The sequence below is a fragment of the Mustela erminea genome, chromosome 10, assembly GCF_009829155.1.
Source record: "Mustela erminea isolate mMusErm1 chromosome 10, mMusErm1.Pri, whole genome shotgun sequence".
In the NCBI taxonomy this organism is placed as follows: Eukaryota; Metazoa; Chordata; class Mammalia; order Carnivora; family Mustelidae; genus Mustela; species Mustela erminea.
In genome coordinates this window covers 74,347,000-74,364,814 of record NC_045623.1, presented here as the reverse complement: position 1 = coordinate 74,364,814, position 17,815 = coordinate 74,347,000, and the positions used below count along the sequence as shown (strand labels likewise).

The window sequence follows — 17,815 nt, the reverse complement described above, 5'->3', positions numbered from 1 at the left end:
CTAAGTGTCTGACTCTTGATTTCATCTCAGGTCATGATCTCACTGCATGTGCAGCCTGCTTAGATTCTCTCTCTCCCTCTCCCTCTGATCCTACCCCCTATTAAAAAAAAAAAAAAAAAAAAGTCATGGTCAACAAAACAAAAAGATTTTTCAGAAAATCAGGGGCGCCTGGGTGGCTCAGTGGGTTTGAGCCTCTGCCTTCGGTCATGATCTTAGGATCCTGGGCTCTTTGCTCAGCAGGGAGGCTGCCTCCTCTCTCTCTCTCTCTCTCTCTCTCTCTCTCTCTGCCTACTTGTGATCTCTGTCAGATAACTAAATAAAAATCTAAAAAAAAAAAAAAATCAGACCACCAATGGCAATGCTGCTCCTGGTATTTGAATCCCAATACAACATATCTGTATCAGAAGCCATTTGCAGTTTTTATATTTACAGTGATTTTGTTTAGTCTTTATCTTATTTTATTTTAAAGATTTTATTTATTTTCCAGAGAGAGAGACACATTTATTTGACAGAGGGAACACAAGCAGGGGGAGTAGGAGAGGGAGAAGCAGGTTTCCGACAGAGCAGGAAGCCGGATGCAGGGGTTGGGGGGTAATCATGACCTGAGCCAAAGGCAAACACTTAACTACTGAGCCACCCAGGCACCCCTAGACTTTATTTTAAAATATCAACCAGGGATGCCTGAGTGGTTCAGTCAGTTAAATATCTGTCTCTTAATTTTGGCTCAGGTCATCATCTCAGGATTGTGAAATCAAACCTCACATAGGGTTCTGCTCTAGGCATGGAGCCTGCTTAAGATTCTCTCTACCCCTTTGCCTCTGCCCCACCCCACTTCTGTCTCTCTTCCTCTCTCTCTCTCTTAAAAAAAAAAAAAAGAATATATATATATATATGTATATATATATGAACTATAAATAAAAAGCATATTTTAGCCTTGCCCACAAATAAAGTCATTAATGTACCGACTCTACCAACTTCTTCCCCCAAAGAAACATTCAAGATTAAACATTTTACAAAGAAACACTGATAAACACTGATAAAGTTAGCAAAGATATATCACACTCCTTTTCTCTCCTTCATCAATCTGTAGTTTGTCTTGGCAAGCTATCTCTATTTCACTTGGGGTCACTTCCCTCTTCCCTTTATTACATACAAATAAGTCTAGTCTGTTTTGTTTTGGGGTTTTTTGGTCTGTTATTATACTTTTCTTCTGATATCCACCACCATCTCTCCTCTTTAATTTTTCTTCTTGCATGGAGTGGCTTCTGATTGCCACCTCTTAAAACTATTCATTTATAAGAGGGTAAAAGCATCTGACGAGCTCAAGTTTTCTATAATAATTTTGCTTATTGAAATCTATATTTCTACTACCTTAGTTTTCTTTTACTCTTTATCATAGAGTTAGGGTATCATGTTGATGCTTTATAATTATGAATGACAGTAACTTAATCACCTATCAATTTCACTTCAGGGAACTTCATTAAAATATTTTTATAATAAAAATTATTATAATAGCACTAATATAACTATTATTTATAGTAGTTGTTACATAGTAGGTTCTGCTATACACATACATACACACACACACACACATTTAATCCACAAAATAATTCTGGGAAGTAGGTATTATTAATGTCCCCCATTTTACAGATATGGAAATTGGGCACAGAGAGATTAAAGGACTTTTTCAAAATCATACATCTAGTAAATGACAGAGCCAGAATTTGAACCCAGATAATGTTAACATTGGGCCGGAAAGGCTTGAGAACTAATCTAAGGAAAAAAGCATTGCATGCACACTACCTAACAATTATTCTGCCAAGAAATAATAATCATGAACTTGTATGTACCTAACAACACAGAACTATAATGTCTAAAACAAAAATTGACAAAATACAAGGCAAATTTGACAAAGCCACAGTCTTCGTGGGATATTTTAACATACTTCTCAGAAATTAAACGTTCTAGGGGAATCTGGGTGGCTCAGTGGGTTAAAGCCTCTGTCATCAGGTCATGATCCCAGGGTCCTGGGGCTCTTTGCTCAGCAGGGAGCCTACTTCCCCCTCTCTTTGTCTGCCTCTCTGCCTACTCGTGATCTCTGTCAAATAAATAAATAAAATCTTAAAAAAAAAAAAAAGAAAGAAAGAAAGAAAAAGAAATTGAAAGTTCTAGAAGAAAAGAAATGAATATGGATATGGTATCTTTTTTTTTTTTTTTTTTTAAATACCTACCTAAGTGGCTCAGGTGGTTGAGTATATAGCTCTTGGTTTGGGCTCAGGTCTGATCTCAGGGTCATGGAATTGAGCCCCACATCAGGCTCTTGTGCATGGTGCAGAATTGGCTTGGGTTTCTTTCTCCCTCTCCCACTCATGCTCTCTCTCTCTCTCTCTTTTTTGTTTTTTTTTTTTTAAGATTTTGTTTATTTATTTGACACACAGAGAGCAAGGGAGAGAGACAGAGAGCAAGCACAAGCAGGGGGAACGGCAGGCAGGGAGAAGCAGGCTTCCCACTGAGCAAGGAGCCCAATGCAGGGCTGGATCCCAGGACCCTGGATCATGATCTGAGCCGAAAGCAGCTGCCTAACTGACTGAGCCACCCAGGCACCCCCCATGCTCTCTGAATAAATAAGTAAGTAAATAAATGAATATTTTTTTTTTTAAAGATTTTATTTATTTATTTGACAGAGAGAAATCACAAGTAGTTGGAGAGGCAGGCAGAGAGAGAGAGAGGGAAGCAGGCTCCCTGCTGCGCAGAGAGCCCGATGCGGGACTCGATCCCAGGTCCCTGAGATCATGACCTGAGCCGAAGGCAGCGGCTTAACCCACTGAGCCACCCAGGTGCCCCAATAAATGAATATTTTTAAATAAACTTTAAAAAGGGGCACCTGGGTGGCTCATGGCTCAGATGGTTAAGGATCTACCTTCAGCTCAGGTCATGATCCCAGGGTCCTGGGATCAAGCCCACTTTAGGCTCCCCCCCTGCTCAGCGGGGAGTCTGCTTCTTCCTCTGCCTCTGCTGCTACCCCACCCCATGCACATGTCTCTCTCTCTCTCTGTATCTCTCTGTCTCAAATGAATAAATAAAATCTTTTAAAAAATGAAAATAAAAACTTAAAAAAAGGATGTGGTTCCAAAACCACATTTCCAAACCACTATGAAATAAAATTAGAAGTGAACAATAAAAAGATAATTAAAAACAAGCACAGCAGACAATACTGTTTACTCAACGTTTCTTTTCCCCCTTTTCTTGACTAACAGGACCCCAAATAGGTGGCAATGTGCTTAGTTAATTAAAACATCCAATCTGGCAGCCTTCCTTGCAGCTAGTGTAGCCAGGTAACATACTACTAAGTAAAGAGATATGAGTAGGAACTGCTTGCTAGGTAGGGATTCTGGAAATGCTACTGTTTTCCTGATGAAATTGTCCTCTATTCTTTTCTCAGCCTGGAGTAAAGATGCAGTGCTTGTATCAGGAGCAGTTACTTTGTAACCAAAGGCCAGAAGTCCTACACTAAAGACAGGGGAAGCTAGAAGAAGCCAGATTTGTTGATGACTTTCTTAAGCAGGTGCCCAACACAAACATTTCTCAAAATTGCTTGAGAAAAATTAATCCCTTATTTGAATAAGCCAATGTGTTCAGGTTTCTGTAATATACTGCCAAAGACAATCCTAATTGACTTGCAAAAGATTCAAAATAAATGAGTTCAACCAAAAAATGCCAGGAAAAAATAAAGTATAATAATAAAGATAAAGGCAAAAATTAATGAAATAGAAAACAAAGAAACAACTGAGAGTTTCAACAAACCAAAAGCTGATTTGGGAATTAAAAAAATAATAAAACATATAACATATATTATTATTAAAAAACAATAAAAACAAAAATAAATATTTTTTTTAAAAAGAAAGAAAGAAAAGAAACATATTTTCAGTGATTCTGGATTAAAAAAAAAATTATTTTCTGGCCCCTGCCTATCCCTCTAGACTCATCAGAGTCTTGTCATTCCTTTACATGCATCCAGCAGGTTTGAACCAAAGCAAATTTCTCACCATTCCTAGAATATCCCTCTGTGCCTCTACACATGCTTTTCCTACTGCTTGAAATGTCCTTTTCCTTACTTGTACACCAGACAAGCTGTATTTTCTTCTTCAGGAAAAGTCAAAGGTGACCTCCTCTAGGAAGACTCTCACCCTTCAAACGTTTATACTGGTGCCCAGTATTATCACCCTTGGTACCCTATGCATACTTTCACACAATTAGCAAATATGTCTTAAGCAATTTCAGGCTCTTGCTAAAGCTCATTTTAGCAAATACTGTGTTTTAAATATATTTCCTGTCTTCTACCCTAAGCAAAGAGCTCTTTTAAGGCAGGATTTTATTCCTCTGTCCCTAGCACCTAGCTCAATGTCATATACCTAATGAGCACTAAATATGTGCTGAGTAAATAAATGAATGACTAAGATAACAAATGACTACAATGTTTATCACATGCTAAAAGAGAAATATCAGCAGAGTGATATGTGATCACAAAAGGAAAGTGACCAACCCTCTCACTCTCCTTGCTGCAAAATGATACACCCTAGAATCAACTTTTTGTAGTATCTTTCACATGTTTTCATATATATGTTTACAGAAAAACTTCTATGAGAGGAGTGAATAGAAGTTGTACATGCAACTTGTGTGCTTCTAGTTTTTGTTTTCCCAACTGAATTATCAATTAAGGTGAAGGGCCTTAGCAGGCATTTCTAAGTAATGAACAAATGAACACAGTAAAATTTGCTACCTGATAAATTATTACTTGATGTCACCAGGCCACTGAGTCATCTACAAAATTCATTACTAATTAGAGCAACTTTCCACACCAGCTCTAGAGGAAATATTAAATGTACTGAACATGGCCAAAGGTTACAGTCATACACTGCTGTGTGTGAACCTTCAGTATACATATTACAGAAATACAGTGTCTCCTTTAAAACGCCATCATTTCCCCACACACACCAAACACTGAACCTCCCCAGAAAAGCTCCCTCTCTGAAATCCCCTGTACCTCAAAGAGGTTGCAGAACCAGATAAATGCAACAAGGAAAACAATGGGAAATTGAGCAAGAAGTAGTTTTGACAGACAACAAGGATATGCAACAAAGACCATTATCAAGGTGCAAAGCCCAAAGCAGCACTGAACTGCTATCATCCTCTTTCTCCCATACTTTTCCAGGCTAAACTCCTTCAAAAAGGGTGGTGGGGAGGAAGTTTGTTTTCCTCTTTATACTCTCTTTTATATATCTCTGTAATACGGTGCCCGCCCCTTGGAATTTATGTTTGGTAGATCTGTCACATTCCCTGATCTTTAGGAACCTATCTGTGACTGCTACTTGTCTCTTTTCCTTCTTCATGTCCTCCACAAAGGTAGTTAAGGTTCAAGCCTTGCTACTTTAGTGTCTCTATCCATACTCTTTTCCTTGATTATTTCTGACACTGAAAATATCTTGATGGTTAAAAATGTGCTCAATTCCTATATAACACTGCTTTCATGCCAGAGTAATACTGTACAAAGAAGTGTTTTCTCTATATTTGATCTTCCTCGATCTCATTTTTTTTTTTTTTAGTAGCCCAACATGGGGCATACACTGGTGACCCTGAGATCAAGACCTGAGCTGAAATCAAGAGTTGGACACTTAACTAACTGAGCCACCCAGGCATCCCAATTTTATTCCTTTTTAAAAAGATGTATTTATGGGGTGCCTGGGTGGCTCAGTGGGTTGAGCCGCTGCCTTCGGCTCAGGTCATGATCTCAGGGTCCTGGGATCGAGTCCCACATCGGGCTCTCTGCTCAGCAGGGAGCCTGCTTCCTCCTCTCTCTCTCTCTGCCTGCCTCTCTGCTTACTTGTGATCTCTCTCTATCAAATAAATAAATAAAATCTTTGGAAAAAAAAAAAAGATGTATTTATTTATTTATTTTTGAGAGAGAGCGAGCAAGCATGAGCAGGGGGAGGGGCACGGGAGACACAGACTCCCCACTGAGCAGGCAGCTTGATGCAGGACTCTATCCCAGGACCCCAGGATTATGACCTGAGCCGAAAGCAGACACTTAACTGACTGAGCCACCCAGGTGTCCCACCCCAATCTTCTTTTTTTTTAAGATTTTATTTACTTATTTGACAGAAGGAGAGAGATCCCAAGCAGGCAGAGAGGCAGGCAAAGAGAGAGAGAGAGGGAAGCAGGCTCCCTGCTGAGCAGAGCACCTGATGTGGGGCTCGATCCCAGGACCCTGAGATCATGACTTGAGCTGAAGGCAGAGGCTTAACCCACTGAGCCACCCAGGTGCAGCAATCTTATTCTTGATATTGAAATTTCCCTTAATTTTTTGAATCTGTAGAGCAATTTAATTCTGAAATGACTGGTCTGATAAGAGGGGACAAATATGGACAGCCAGACATGCACATAAACACACATCTTGCTCATTGGTGTTTTAGAGTTGGGGTAGTTTAGCTCCCTCCCAGAACTCATCACTTTGTTCCTCAAAATAGCCTTGGTATAAACTGACATCTCAGTCAGAGCAGTAACACTAAAAGCTGGTACTTCAGATATGCCTAATGGGCTTTCTCCTAACCCTCACTCTCAGGCAAAACACACACTACCTCACATCATTCTCACCGTCTGGCTCTAGTCATCTTGCAAAAGTTGCCTTACATACCTCCAAGAATATAGATCTAACTCTTCTCTGATACAGTGACTATTAAAACATAGAGTCATTACATCTTTTTTTTAAGATTTTATTTATTTATCTGACAGACAGAGATCACAAGTAGGCAGAGAGGCAGGCAGAGAGGGGGGCAGGGAAGCAGGCTCCCTGCTGAACAGAGAACCCGATATGGATCTCTATCCCAGAATCCCAAGACCTTGACCTGAGCTGAAGACAGAGGCTTAATCCACTGAGCCACCCAGATGCCCCCCAGTCATTACATCTTTTTAGAACAGGATCATATGCAGTGTTGATGAAAACACTTTTTACAGTGAGGTCACAGAGAGGTAGATAGAAAAGCACAAACACCACTGTGAAATAAAAAATAGAGAATTAGAAAAAAAAAATTCTGGAGTATTTATAGATTCAGGCTGCAACAATGATCACATCTAAGAAAAATGATTCACTGTCTTGCAAACGTCACAAGTTGTAGTTTGAGAAGCTAAAAAATTATAGGCAGGGCAATAAGACTGCTGAAGCAACACCAGCATTTTAAGACCCAGTATCTTCTTTCTCAGATAAAGGAGACAGAACTACCAGACTACCAAGCACAAAAATTAAATATATCACAACAAAATAACATTCACACACTAAAATATTCCCCTTACTACTTTTTTATTATTATTTAAAATCAATTAACTAGGGGTGCCTGGGTGGCTCAGTCAGTTAAGTATCTGCCTTTGGCTCGGGTCATGATCCTGGAGTCCTGGGATCCAATCCCACGCTGGAGTCAAGAAGTCTGCTTCTCCCTTTCCCCCTGCACCTCCCCCTACTTGTGCACATGTGCTCTCTCTCTCTAATAAATAGATAAAATCTTTTTTAAAAAATCAATTAACTAGCATACAGTATATTATTCGTTTCAGAGGTAGAGTTTAATGATTCATCAATTGCACATAACACCCAGTGCTCATTACATTAAGAGCCCTCCTTAATGCCCATTATTACCCAGTTACCCCATCGCTCCACATCCACCTCCCCTCCAGCAACCCTCGGTTTGTTCCCTACAGTTACCCTTTACTTTCTTTATAACACAACTGTTAATAATGCTACAGACATAGAGTTTGCATGACAACTCCATGTGCACTAAATAATAAATGTATAACCATGAATGTGAATAAATCAATTTTTCAGTACCCAAGCAGATGGCAGATATCTGGCTTTTTAGTTTATAAGTTTACTGTTTCTTATAGCTTAGCACTTCCAAACATGGTGCTATCAATTTATAACAGGAGAAAGTAGGAACTTAAGCCTCTCTTACATAACTAGTTGTATACTTAAAACACAAACTGAATCAGTTATACACACATAATCATATTCTAGAAATATAGTATAAATTAGTATAAATATGCAAAAATTCATAAAAATAATCTTTCAGGCGCTGGGGTGGCTCAGTCAGTTGAGTGTCCCAATCTCGGTTTTGGCTGGGGTCACGATCTCAGGATCACGGGATTGAGCCCTCTGTAGGGCTCTGCGCTCAAAAGGGAATCTGCTTGAGATTTTCTCCCTCTTTCTCTGCCTCTCCCCTGCTAACTCTCTCTCTCTAAAATAAATAAATAAAATCTTAAACAATATCTTAAAAAATAATAATAATCTTTAAAATTTTTCTAAAATTATCAAAAGTAGGTATAATATTCCATTCATCAACTACACAGCTAGGAATTCATATCTTAGCAGTACCATTTACCTATTGGCAAAACACTAAATATTTTTGGACCTCAGTTTCTTTCCTTATTCTTTCCTTTCTTTCCTTTCTTTGTTTTTCAAGTTCCAAAAGCTCTATTACCCCTCTAGGGGTGGGGTTCAATCTTTTTTGGCTGCCACTTTCCTCACAGCTCCCAGTAGGTTGCTCAGCTCCCCTCTCTTCCTCTTAGCACTCTTTTCTTGACGAACTAAAGGACATGCTTGTCCTTGGAGACCCTGAGAAGCTCCATGCCACAACAGTCATATGAGGTGAAGACACACACCTCTCGGATCATGTCCTGCAGGAACTTGGTGTGCTTAGGGAGATGCCCATAGGGGTGGCTGTGTCTTGGCCTGCTCATGTTCTTAGTCACCTTGTGGCCCTTCCTGAGGCCCAAGTTCACAGGGTAGCACTGAGCCATGGCTGCTGCTTCTTAATCGATCCCACAGTAGAAGCAGTTTCCTCATTTATAGAATAGAAGTGTAACCACTTATAAGATTATTGTGGTAATTTAAAAAGATAATATATACAAGTTCTTAACACAGTACTTAAAACAAAGAACTCAAAATCTTAACTGCATATGTGACAGAAATAATAATAACTAGACCTTATATAGGATATATTATATGCTAGACATTATTCTATTTATATATACTAGCTCGTTACAACCTCTCAACAATCCCATAAGGTAGGTACTATCATTATCTCCATTTTGCAGATGAGGAAACTGAGGCACAGAAATCAAGTAACTTGCCCAAGGTCAGAAAGCTTGTAAGTGGTAGAGTCAAAATTCAAACAGAGGCAGTCTAGTTCCAGATTCTCTCTCTCTCTTATGTTGTCTTTCAATGCATTCTCTCTTTTTTTTAATTCTTTTTTATAGTGAAATATAATTGACATACAATGTTATTTAAGTTTCAGGTATACAAAATATTAGCAAATTCTATTCATTCTTTCTTTTTTTAAGATTTTATTTATTTATTTATTTGACAGAGAGAGAGAGAGAGAGAGAGAGATCACAAGTAGGCAGAGAGGTAGGCAGAGAGAGAAAGAGGGAAGCAGGCTCCCCACTGAGCAGAGAGCCCGATGTGGGCCTTGATCCCATGACCCTGAGATCATGACCTAAGCCGAAGGCAGAGGCTTAACCCACTAAGCCACCCAGGCGCTTAACGTATTAGCATTAAGAATGTTAATACATTCTTAAACACATATATGAGGGTTTTTCTCATGCAACAAATATTTAGTAAGTACCCTCTACATGGCAGAGTCTATGCTAAGTACTAAAGACGGAAAGATGAAAAACAAAGGGAGGTTTGACCTAACAGAGAAAGGCGAACGTGTTAAAAAAAAGTCATAAAAATCATTGCTCTGATAAAAACCATAGGGTATATAGGAGATACAAAGGAGGGAACAGACGATCATGCTATGAAAAATACGATAATGATAAGAAGGCATCTGCAATGAAAATGAAAATGAAAATGAAATCATCGAAAATGAAATCACGTAGAGACATCGAGGTGGCTCCGTCAGTTAAGTGTCAGACTCTTGATTTCAGCTCAGGTCATGGTCTCTGGGTTATGAGATCAAGTCCCACATCCGCTTGGCACTCAGTCTGCTAGAGATTCTATCTCCCCTTTTGCCCCTCCTCAAATAAATAAGTAAATAAATAAAATCTTTCTAAAAATTCTCTCTCTTTGCCCCTCCCCCCACAGGAGTGTGCACTCTCTCTCTCAAAAAAAAAAAAAAAAAGATGTAACTCATCTCATTAGGAGCCTCACCCCTTCTAGCTTCGAAGACTCAAGCTGCCCTATGAAGCATATCAAGCTGAAACCCTCAATTCAACAGACCGCAAGGATTTGGATGCTGCCTTCAATCACAGAACAGATCCTACCCCACTTGAGCCCAAGCTCCAGCTGACACCTTTTATACTTTTCTAAGTTTCCTTTTATTTATTTAAGTAATCTCTATATCCAGTATGGGACCTGAACTCATAACCCTGAGATCAGAGTAACACACTCTTCCAACAGAGTCAGCTAGGAACTCCACCCAAGCCGACACCTTGACTGCAGCTTTACGATTCATGCCTGGACTCCTGAACAACAGAAACAAATGTAGTAAATACGTGTTCTTTTCAACTGCTGCATTCGAGGTAATATTGCCATGCAGTATTAGGGAACTAATATTCTATGCTTCCCTTTGTGTTGCATTTGCCCTTGTAAATATTTAATGTAAATATTTACCATTAGATTACAAATTCCGTTAAGGGAGAGAATAATAAGTCTTAATCATTACCATATCTCTGCACTCAGCATAGTGCCTAGCATATAAAAGAACTACAATATAATAAATGGATGGACGGATGCCTACTCTATGCGGAGCACAGTGCTGTATCCTAGAGAAACAAAAATAAGTAAGACACAGTTCCTGTCCTCATGGAGCTTAAAGTTGTATGGGTGACAGACACATTAAATAGATAATTTCAGGGATGCCTGGGTGGCTCAGTTGGTTAAGCAGCTGCCTTCGGCTCAGGTCATGATCCCGGCGTCCTGGGATCGAGTCCCACATTGGGCTCCTTGCTCCGCGGGGAGCCTGCTTCTCCCTCTGACTATGCCTGCCACTCTGTCTGCCTGTGCTCACTCTCGCTCTCTCTCTGACTAAATAAATAAAATCTTAAAAAAAAAAAAAAGATAATTTCAACAGAATATGATAAACATAACAGAGGTTTCTGTGAAGACAATGGGTATGAAACTCAGATTGCCAAGGGCCAGGTATGGGTAAATCTTATACAGTCAGGATTTATGATGAGCAGGTGACATGATCTTATATACAGAAAATTCTAAAAAATAGGGACACCTGGGTGGCTCATTCAGTTGAGCATCCGCCTTTGGTTCAGGTCATGATCACAGTCCTGGGATCAAGTTCCACATCAGGCTCCTTGCTCTGTGGAGAGCCTTCTCCTTCTGCCTACCATTCCCCCATTTGTGCTCTCTCTCTCTCTCTCTGACAAATAAATAAATAAATCTTTAAAAAAATAATAGTAATAAGAGAGTTTGGCAAGGTTACAGGATCCAAGACAAATGTGGTATTATTCATATACTGGAATATTACTGGGCCATAAAAAGGAATGAAGTGCTGATACACACCATAATATGGATCAATGTTGAAAACTGTATGCTAAGTAAAAGAAATCAGTCATAAAGGCTATATATTGTACGATTCTATTTATATGAAATGTCCAGAATAGGCAACTCCATAGAGAGAGTAAGTATAATAGTGGTTGCCAAGAGCTGGGGGAAGGGAGAAATGGGAAATAACTAATAATGGGTACAGGTTTTCTTTTTAGGATCATAAAAAAAATTTTAAATTAGTGGTAATGGCTGCACAACCTTATAAATATACTAAAAAACATTGAGTTGTATACTTTTATAACATATTTTTTAAGATTTTATTTATTCATTTGATAGACAGAGATCACAAGTAGGCAGAGAGGCAGGTATAGAGAGAGAGGGGGAAGCAGGCTCCCCGCCGAGCAGAGAGCCCGATACGGGACTCCATCCCAGGACCCTGAGATCATGACCGGAGCCGAAGGCAGAGGCTTAACCCACTGAGCCACCCAGCTGCCCCTGAACAGTATATTTTTAAGAGGAAAATTTTTATAGATTATAAATTATTTCTCAGTAAAGCTATTATTAAAAAGAAAAAAAAAGCCACACTGATACTTTGTCCTGGAATAGGATTCCAGGTTTTACAGTTTTCACAATACATACTAAAATATGGAGTTATATCATGGGATAATAAAAGGTTAGTTACCTCAAGACACTGGAAGAACCATCTTCCTAGAAATTCTCCTTCCGATCATACTCCCAAACAAGGACATAAAGAAAGTAAGAACCTTCTACTGTATCTCAACAGAAGCACTTTTTAATTGGAAACATTAAATACGTTGTCAATCACTGCTATAATGGAGCTAGACAGATTTTCCACTGACCAGAGGATGACAGACTGGGACAACTGTCCCATTTGGTTTTACACCTTTCTCTCTTAATTTAAAAATGAACATAAAAATACTAATGTTATCTCCACTGACACATGTTTCAGTCCTTTCCTAAATAGATTTCAGTAACATCCAAAATATTCTAAGTCATTTTCCTAGAAACAATGAAATTTATCCTAATCTGTATTTCATTTTTTTTTAATGAGAAAGTAAAGCTTAATAACCAAAGGTAAATATCTGAAGCTCACAAATTATTATAAATGCAAATCCAACCTATTTTGTTTCTAAAAGTATATTCTCACTGAATTCAGAATAGAGGTTAAAGAACGCTTTCATCTTCTCTAACACTTTTAGGCCACAGATTTACAACCTCAGCACTCCTGACATGTAAGGCCAGATAATTCTTTGTTGCAGAACGCTGTCCTGTGTATTACATAATATTTTTTGTCAACCCTGGCCCCTACCCACTAGATACCAGTAGCACCCCCTGCCTAATTGTGACAACCAAAAATAACTCCAGACACTGTCAAATACCACTTAAGGGGCAAAACTGCCCCCAGTTGAGAACCACTGCCCTAGTTCATCTGCCTTAATTATTTCCTAACAGCAAATTAGCTAAACTCATCATTAGCCTTAAAAAACAAACGCATTCGGGGCACCCGGGTGGCTCAGTGGGTTAAAGCCTCTGCCTTCTGCTCAGGTCATGATCCCAGGGTCCTGGGATCAAGCCCCCCATCAGGCTCTCTGCTCTGTGGGAAGCCTGCTTCCTCCTCTCTCTCTGTCTAATTCTGATCTCTGTCTGTCAAATAAATAAATACATAATCTTTAAAAAAAAAAAAAAAGAAAAGAAAAGAAAACAACAAACTATTCTAATTGTAATTCATGGGGCTACTGGCCCACACAGTATACAATAAAGATCATGAGGACTTTGCTAGTCATGGTTTTTCAACCTTCATAAAATATAACCCAATAGTCTTTGTTACTTATCTAAAGCCAGCCTTCAGAACTAAATAAATAATAGTATCTATTGAACAGATAAAATAACTAAGATCTATTTTTAAGGATGAATGACCAGAAGGCCCTACATTCTTTTTTTTTTTTTTTTAAGATTTATTTATTTATTTTACAGAGATAGAGATCACAAGTAGATAGAGAGGCAGGCAGGGGGAGGGGGAAGCATGCCACCTGCTGAGCAAAGAGCCCCACACAGGGCTCTATCTCGGGACCCCGAGATCATGACCCAAGCCAAAGGCAGAGGCCAAACCCACTGAGCCGCCCAGGCGCCTCACAGAAGGTCCTAAACTCTAAAACTGAATTCTGTTAAAGGACACAAGCAAGCCACATAAATCCACATTCCTCAATGCAAAGTCATCCATCAATCAGTCTTTCTTTTGCTATCTAAGGCAACTGAAAGTCCTTAAGTTACTTATATAATGTGTATCTTCCACACCAGAAGTCAAATATTTCCTTTTATTGCTACTGATACACTTTTTATTTAACATGACCTTTAAAACTCTGCAGTCATCTGTACTTTGTAATCAAAGATAAAAACTAACCATATCCTAGCTGCACTATATTTATCAAACCAGTGGCTGGCAAACTTTTTCTATAAGAGTCAGATAGTAAATACCTTAGACTTTAAGGGCCATATGGTCTCTGCCATAATTATTCAACTCTGTCATTATAGCACAAAGACAACCATAAAACATACACTGACAAATGGGAGTGTATGTATTACAATAAAACTTTATTTAAAAAAGAAGTGGTAGGGCGCCTGGGTGCCTCAGTTAAGCCTCAGGTCATGATCTCGGGGTCCTGGGATCAAGCCCCACACAGGCTCTCTGCTCAGCAGGGAGACTGCTTCCCCTCTCTTTCTGTCTGCTGCTCTGCCTGTTTGTAATCTCTCTCTGTCAAATAAATGAATAAAAATCTTAAAACAAAAAAATATTTTAAAGATCCAATAGAAAGAAGATATTTATTTCAGGCTCCAAATCATATTAATTAGGAAACATTACAAGCATCCCCATTAGAGTCAGGAACAAGCCAGAGATGACAAATATAACTATTATTTAATATTTTAGGAAGTATTAGTCATTGCAGTTCGCTGAGAAAAAGATAAGGTATAAAAATAAGAAATAGGGACGCCTGGGTGGCTCAGTTGGTTGGGCGGCTGCCTTCGGCTCAGGTCATGATCCCAACCTCCTGGGATCGAGTCCCACATCGGGCTCTTGCTCAGCAGGGAGCCTGCTTCTCCCTCCGCCTCTGCCTGCTACTGTGTCTGCCTGTGCTCACTCTCTCTGTCAAATAAATAAATAAAATCTTTAAAAAAAAAATAAGAAATAAATAAATGTACCGTCATTCGCAGCTGATATGAGTATACGCTTGGACTAAAAATCTATCACAAACATTAAAAAAATTCAGTATTTAGCAGCTTCAAAAATCAAAATGCAAAACTGAGTAGTCTTCATATGTTAAACATCAAAGATACAATGGAAGGAGAGTTCCAATTAACAACTACAGCAGAAAAGAGAAAAAACTAAGAATAAACATCACAGGAAATGTGTAAAATACATATATTTTTTAAATTTTTTAATGTCTACCAAGCAACACAAAAAACTTGAACAGATCATAAAGATATGCCATGTACTTATATAAAAAGATTCAATAACATAAAGATATTAATTTTCCCTAAATCTATAAATTCATTCTAATCTCAATAAAAATAACAGAGGCATTTGGGTGGCTCAGTGGGTTAAGCCTCTGCCTTCGGTTCAGGTCATGAACTCAGGGTCCTGGGATCAAGCTCCTGCTCAGCAGGGAGCCTGCTTCCCTTCCTCTCTCTCTGCCTGCCTCTCTCCCTACTTGTGATCTCTGTCTGTCGAATAAATAAATAAAATCTTTAAAAAATAAATAAATATAGCTGCAGTAATTAAACTATTGTAACAATTCTTAAAAGGTACAATAATGATAGAGAACTAAACTAACTAGATATTAAAATAAAGCTACAGGGCACCTGGGTGGCTCAGTTGGTTGGACGACTGCCTTCGGCTCAGGTCATGATCCTGGAATCCCGGGATCGAGTCCCGCATTGGGCTCCCAGCTCCATGGGGAGTCTGCTTCTCCCTCTGACCTTCTCCTCGCTCATGTTCTCTCTCACTGTCTCTCTCTCAAATAAATAAATTTTTAAAAATCTTTAAAAAAAAAAATTAAAATAAAGCTACAATAATTAAAGTATTGTAACAGTGTGTACTGGTATTTGGATAGACAAATCAAGGTAATAGATTTAAGCTTAGTAACAGACAAAAATACTTAGGAAAATTCAGTATAGAATAAAGAGGACATTTCTAATTAATGAGAAAAATATTAAATACATAATAAATGTTGCTAGTACAACTGAATGATGAATTCCAAAGGGATCAAATATTTAAACATAGGTAGTAAAATCATAAAAGTCATTAGAAAAAAATTATTTATAACATAGAAGTACAGTGTCTCAAAATAAAAGATAGAAATGAGGGACGCCTGGGTGGCTCAGTTGGTTGAGCAGCTGCCTTCGGCTCAGGTCATGATCCCAGCGTCCTGGGATCGAGTCCCACATCAGGCTCCTTGCTCGGCAGGGAGCCTGCTTATCCCTCTGCCTCTGCCTGCCATTCTGTCTGCCTGTGCTTGCTCTCTCCCCCTCTCTCTCTCTGATAAATAAATAAAATATTTTAAAAAAAAAAGATAGAAATGAAAAGATTAAGACAGTTAAAAACAAAATGACTATTTCTACACTGTAAAAATTATTATAAGCTAGTTTAAAAAACACTGTAAGCTTGGAAAATATCTATAATTAATAGCACAGACAAAGGAGTCCTAAAGGGTGCCTGGGTGGCTCAGTCAGTTAAGCATCTGCCTTTACTCGGGTCATGATTCCAGGGATTGAGTCCCACATGGGGCTCTCTGCTCACTGGGGAGCCTGCTTCTACCTCTCCCTCTGCCCCTCCCCCTGCTTACACACCCTTTTTCTCTCTCAAATAAGTAAAAAAATCTTTAAAAATACAAATAAAAAAGGAGTCCCACGAATTAGTAAGATCCAAGGAAGATAACTTTGTAGAAAAATAAGTGGTATGTAACAATTCAAGGCACTAAGGATTTAGCAGTGCACAGAGATAAAAAGAGATAAAAATCCCTGTCCTCAGGACCATTGGCTGGTTCAGTCAGTAGAGCATGTGACTCTTGATCTCAGGGCTGTGAGTTCAAGCCTCACACTGGGTGTTGAACTTACTTGAAAAAAAAAAAAAAAAAGCCCTGCCTTCAAAGAACTTACATTCTAGTGGTCTTCTATCTTGGAATAGGTAAGTAAAAAAACAATAGAGAATTGATACAGAAATACACACACAAACACTGGCCTACACATTACACATACAGACATACATATATTTGCTTATCTATGCAGAGAATACCTCTGGAAGGATACATAAAAAAGTATAAATACTGGTTGCCTCCAGGGAGGAAAACTGGGGGGCAGTACAAGATAAATAATTTTTCACTGAATAATCTTTTTTTTTTTTTAAGTAATCTCAATGCCCAATATGGGGCTTGAACTCACAACTCCAAGATCAAGAATTGCATGCTCTACCGACTAAGCCAGCCAGGGGCACCACCGAATAATCTTTTATACCTTCTGAGTTTGTATGTGTGATTTTAAAAACAAATTCAATTAAAATTAAACAAAATTAGATGTTCAAAGAAAAATAATAAGATACTGAAAACAGGGGTGCCTGGGTGGCTCAGTTGGTTAAGCAACTGCCTTAACCACTGACCTCTCTCCTCGAATGCTCTCTCTCATGCTCTCTCTCTCAAATAAATAAATAAAATCTTTTAAAAAACAAAACAAAACAAAAAATATACTGAAAACGAAAAAGGAGCACATTTAAGAAAAACAAACAGGGGCACCTGGGTGGCTCAGTGGGTTAAGCCTCTGCCTTCAGCTCAGGTCATGATCTCAGGGTCCTGGGATCAAGTCCCGCATCGGGCTCTCTGCTCAGCAGGGAGCCTGCTTCCCTCTCTCTCTCTCTGCCTGCCTCTCCATCTACTTGTGATTTCTCTCTGTCAAATAAATAAATAAAATCTTAAAAAAAAAAAAAAACAAAGTCTAGAAAAGAAAAATACAGCAATTGAAATAAAAAATTGCTATGAATGTTTCAATGTCAGAGTAGAAACCAAATGAAAAGGAGTAAATAAGTGGGAAATCACCAACTCCCCCTCCCAAAAAACAGCAGAAAAGGAAATTAAAAATATGAAAGAAAAATTAAGAGACACGAAAGCTATCATGAGACAATCCAACATGCATATAATGGAAACTTGAGAGATCAAAGAACAGAATTTTGAAAGATAATACCAAACAATTTTCTAGAACTAA

At 38.7% G+C, this 17,815-nt stretch overlaps 2 protein-coding genes across 3 annotated transcripts in view; both read right to left on the bottom strand.

Moving 5' to 3' along the window:
- TESK2 (testis associated actin remodelling kinase 2) overlaps window positions 1–17,815 on the bottom strand; it is a 128,281-nt gene that overhangs the window by 80,016 nt on the left and 30,450 nt on the right. Inside the window, exon 1 of one of the 2 annotated variants that reach the window (XM_032361154.1) lies at window positions 1,946–1,965. The exons of the other annotated variant lie outside the window; for it this stretch is intronic. The gene's annotated coding sequence lies outside the window, so the exon portion shown is untranslated. Of the gene's footprint in view, window positions 1–1,945; window positions 1,966–17,815 lie in introns of those variants that run through there. 2 annotated transcript variants of the gene reach the window in all.
- Window positions 8,367–9,268, bottom strand: LOC116600814 (60S ribosomal protein L36-like). Its single transcript, XM_032361161.1, is given in 2 exon segments — window positions 8,367–8,613; window positions 8,616–9,268. Coding segments are annotated over 2 exon segments (300 nt in total). The 5' UTR covers window positions 8,842–9,268; the 3' UTR covers window positions 8,367–8,539.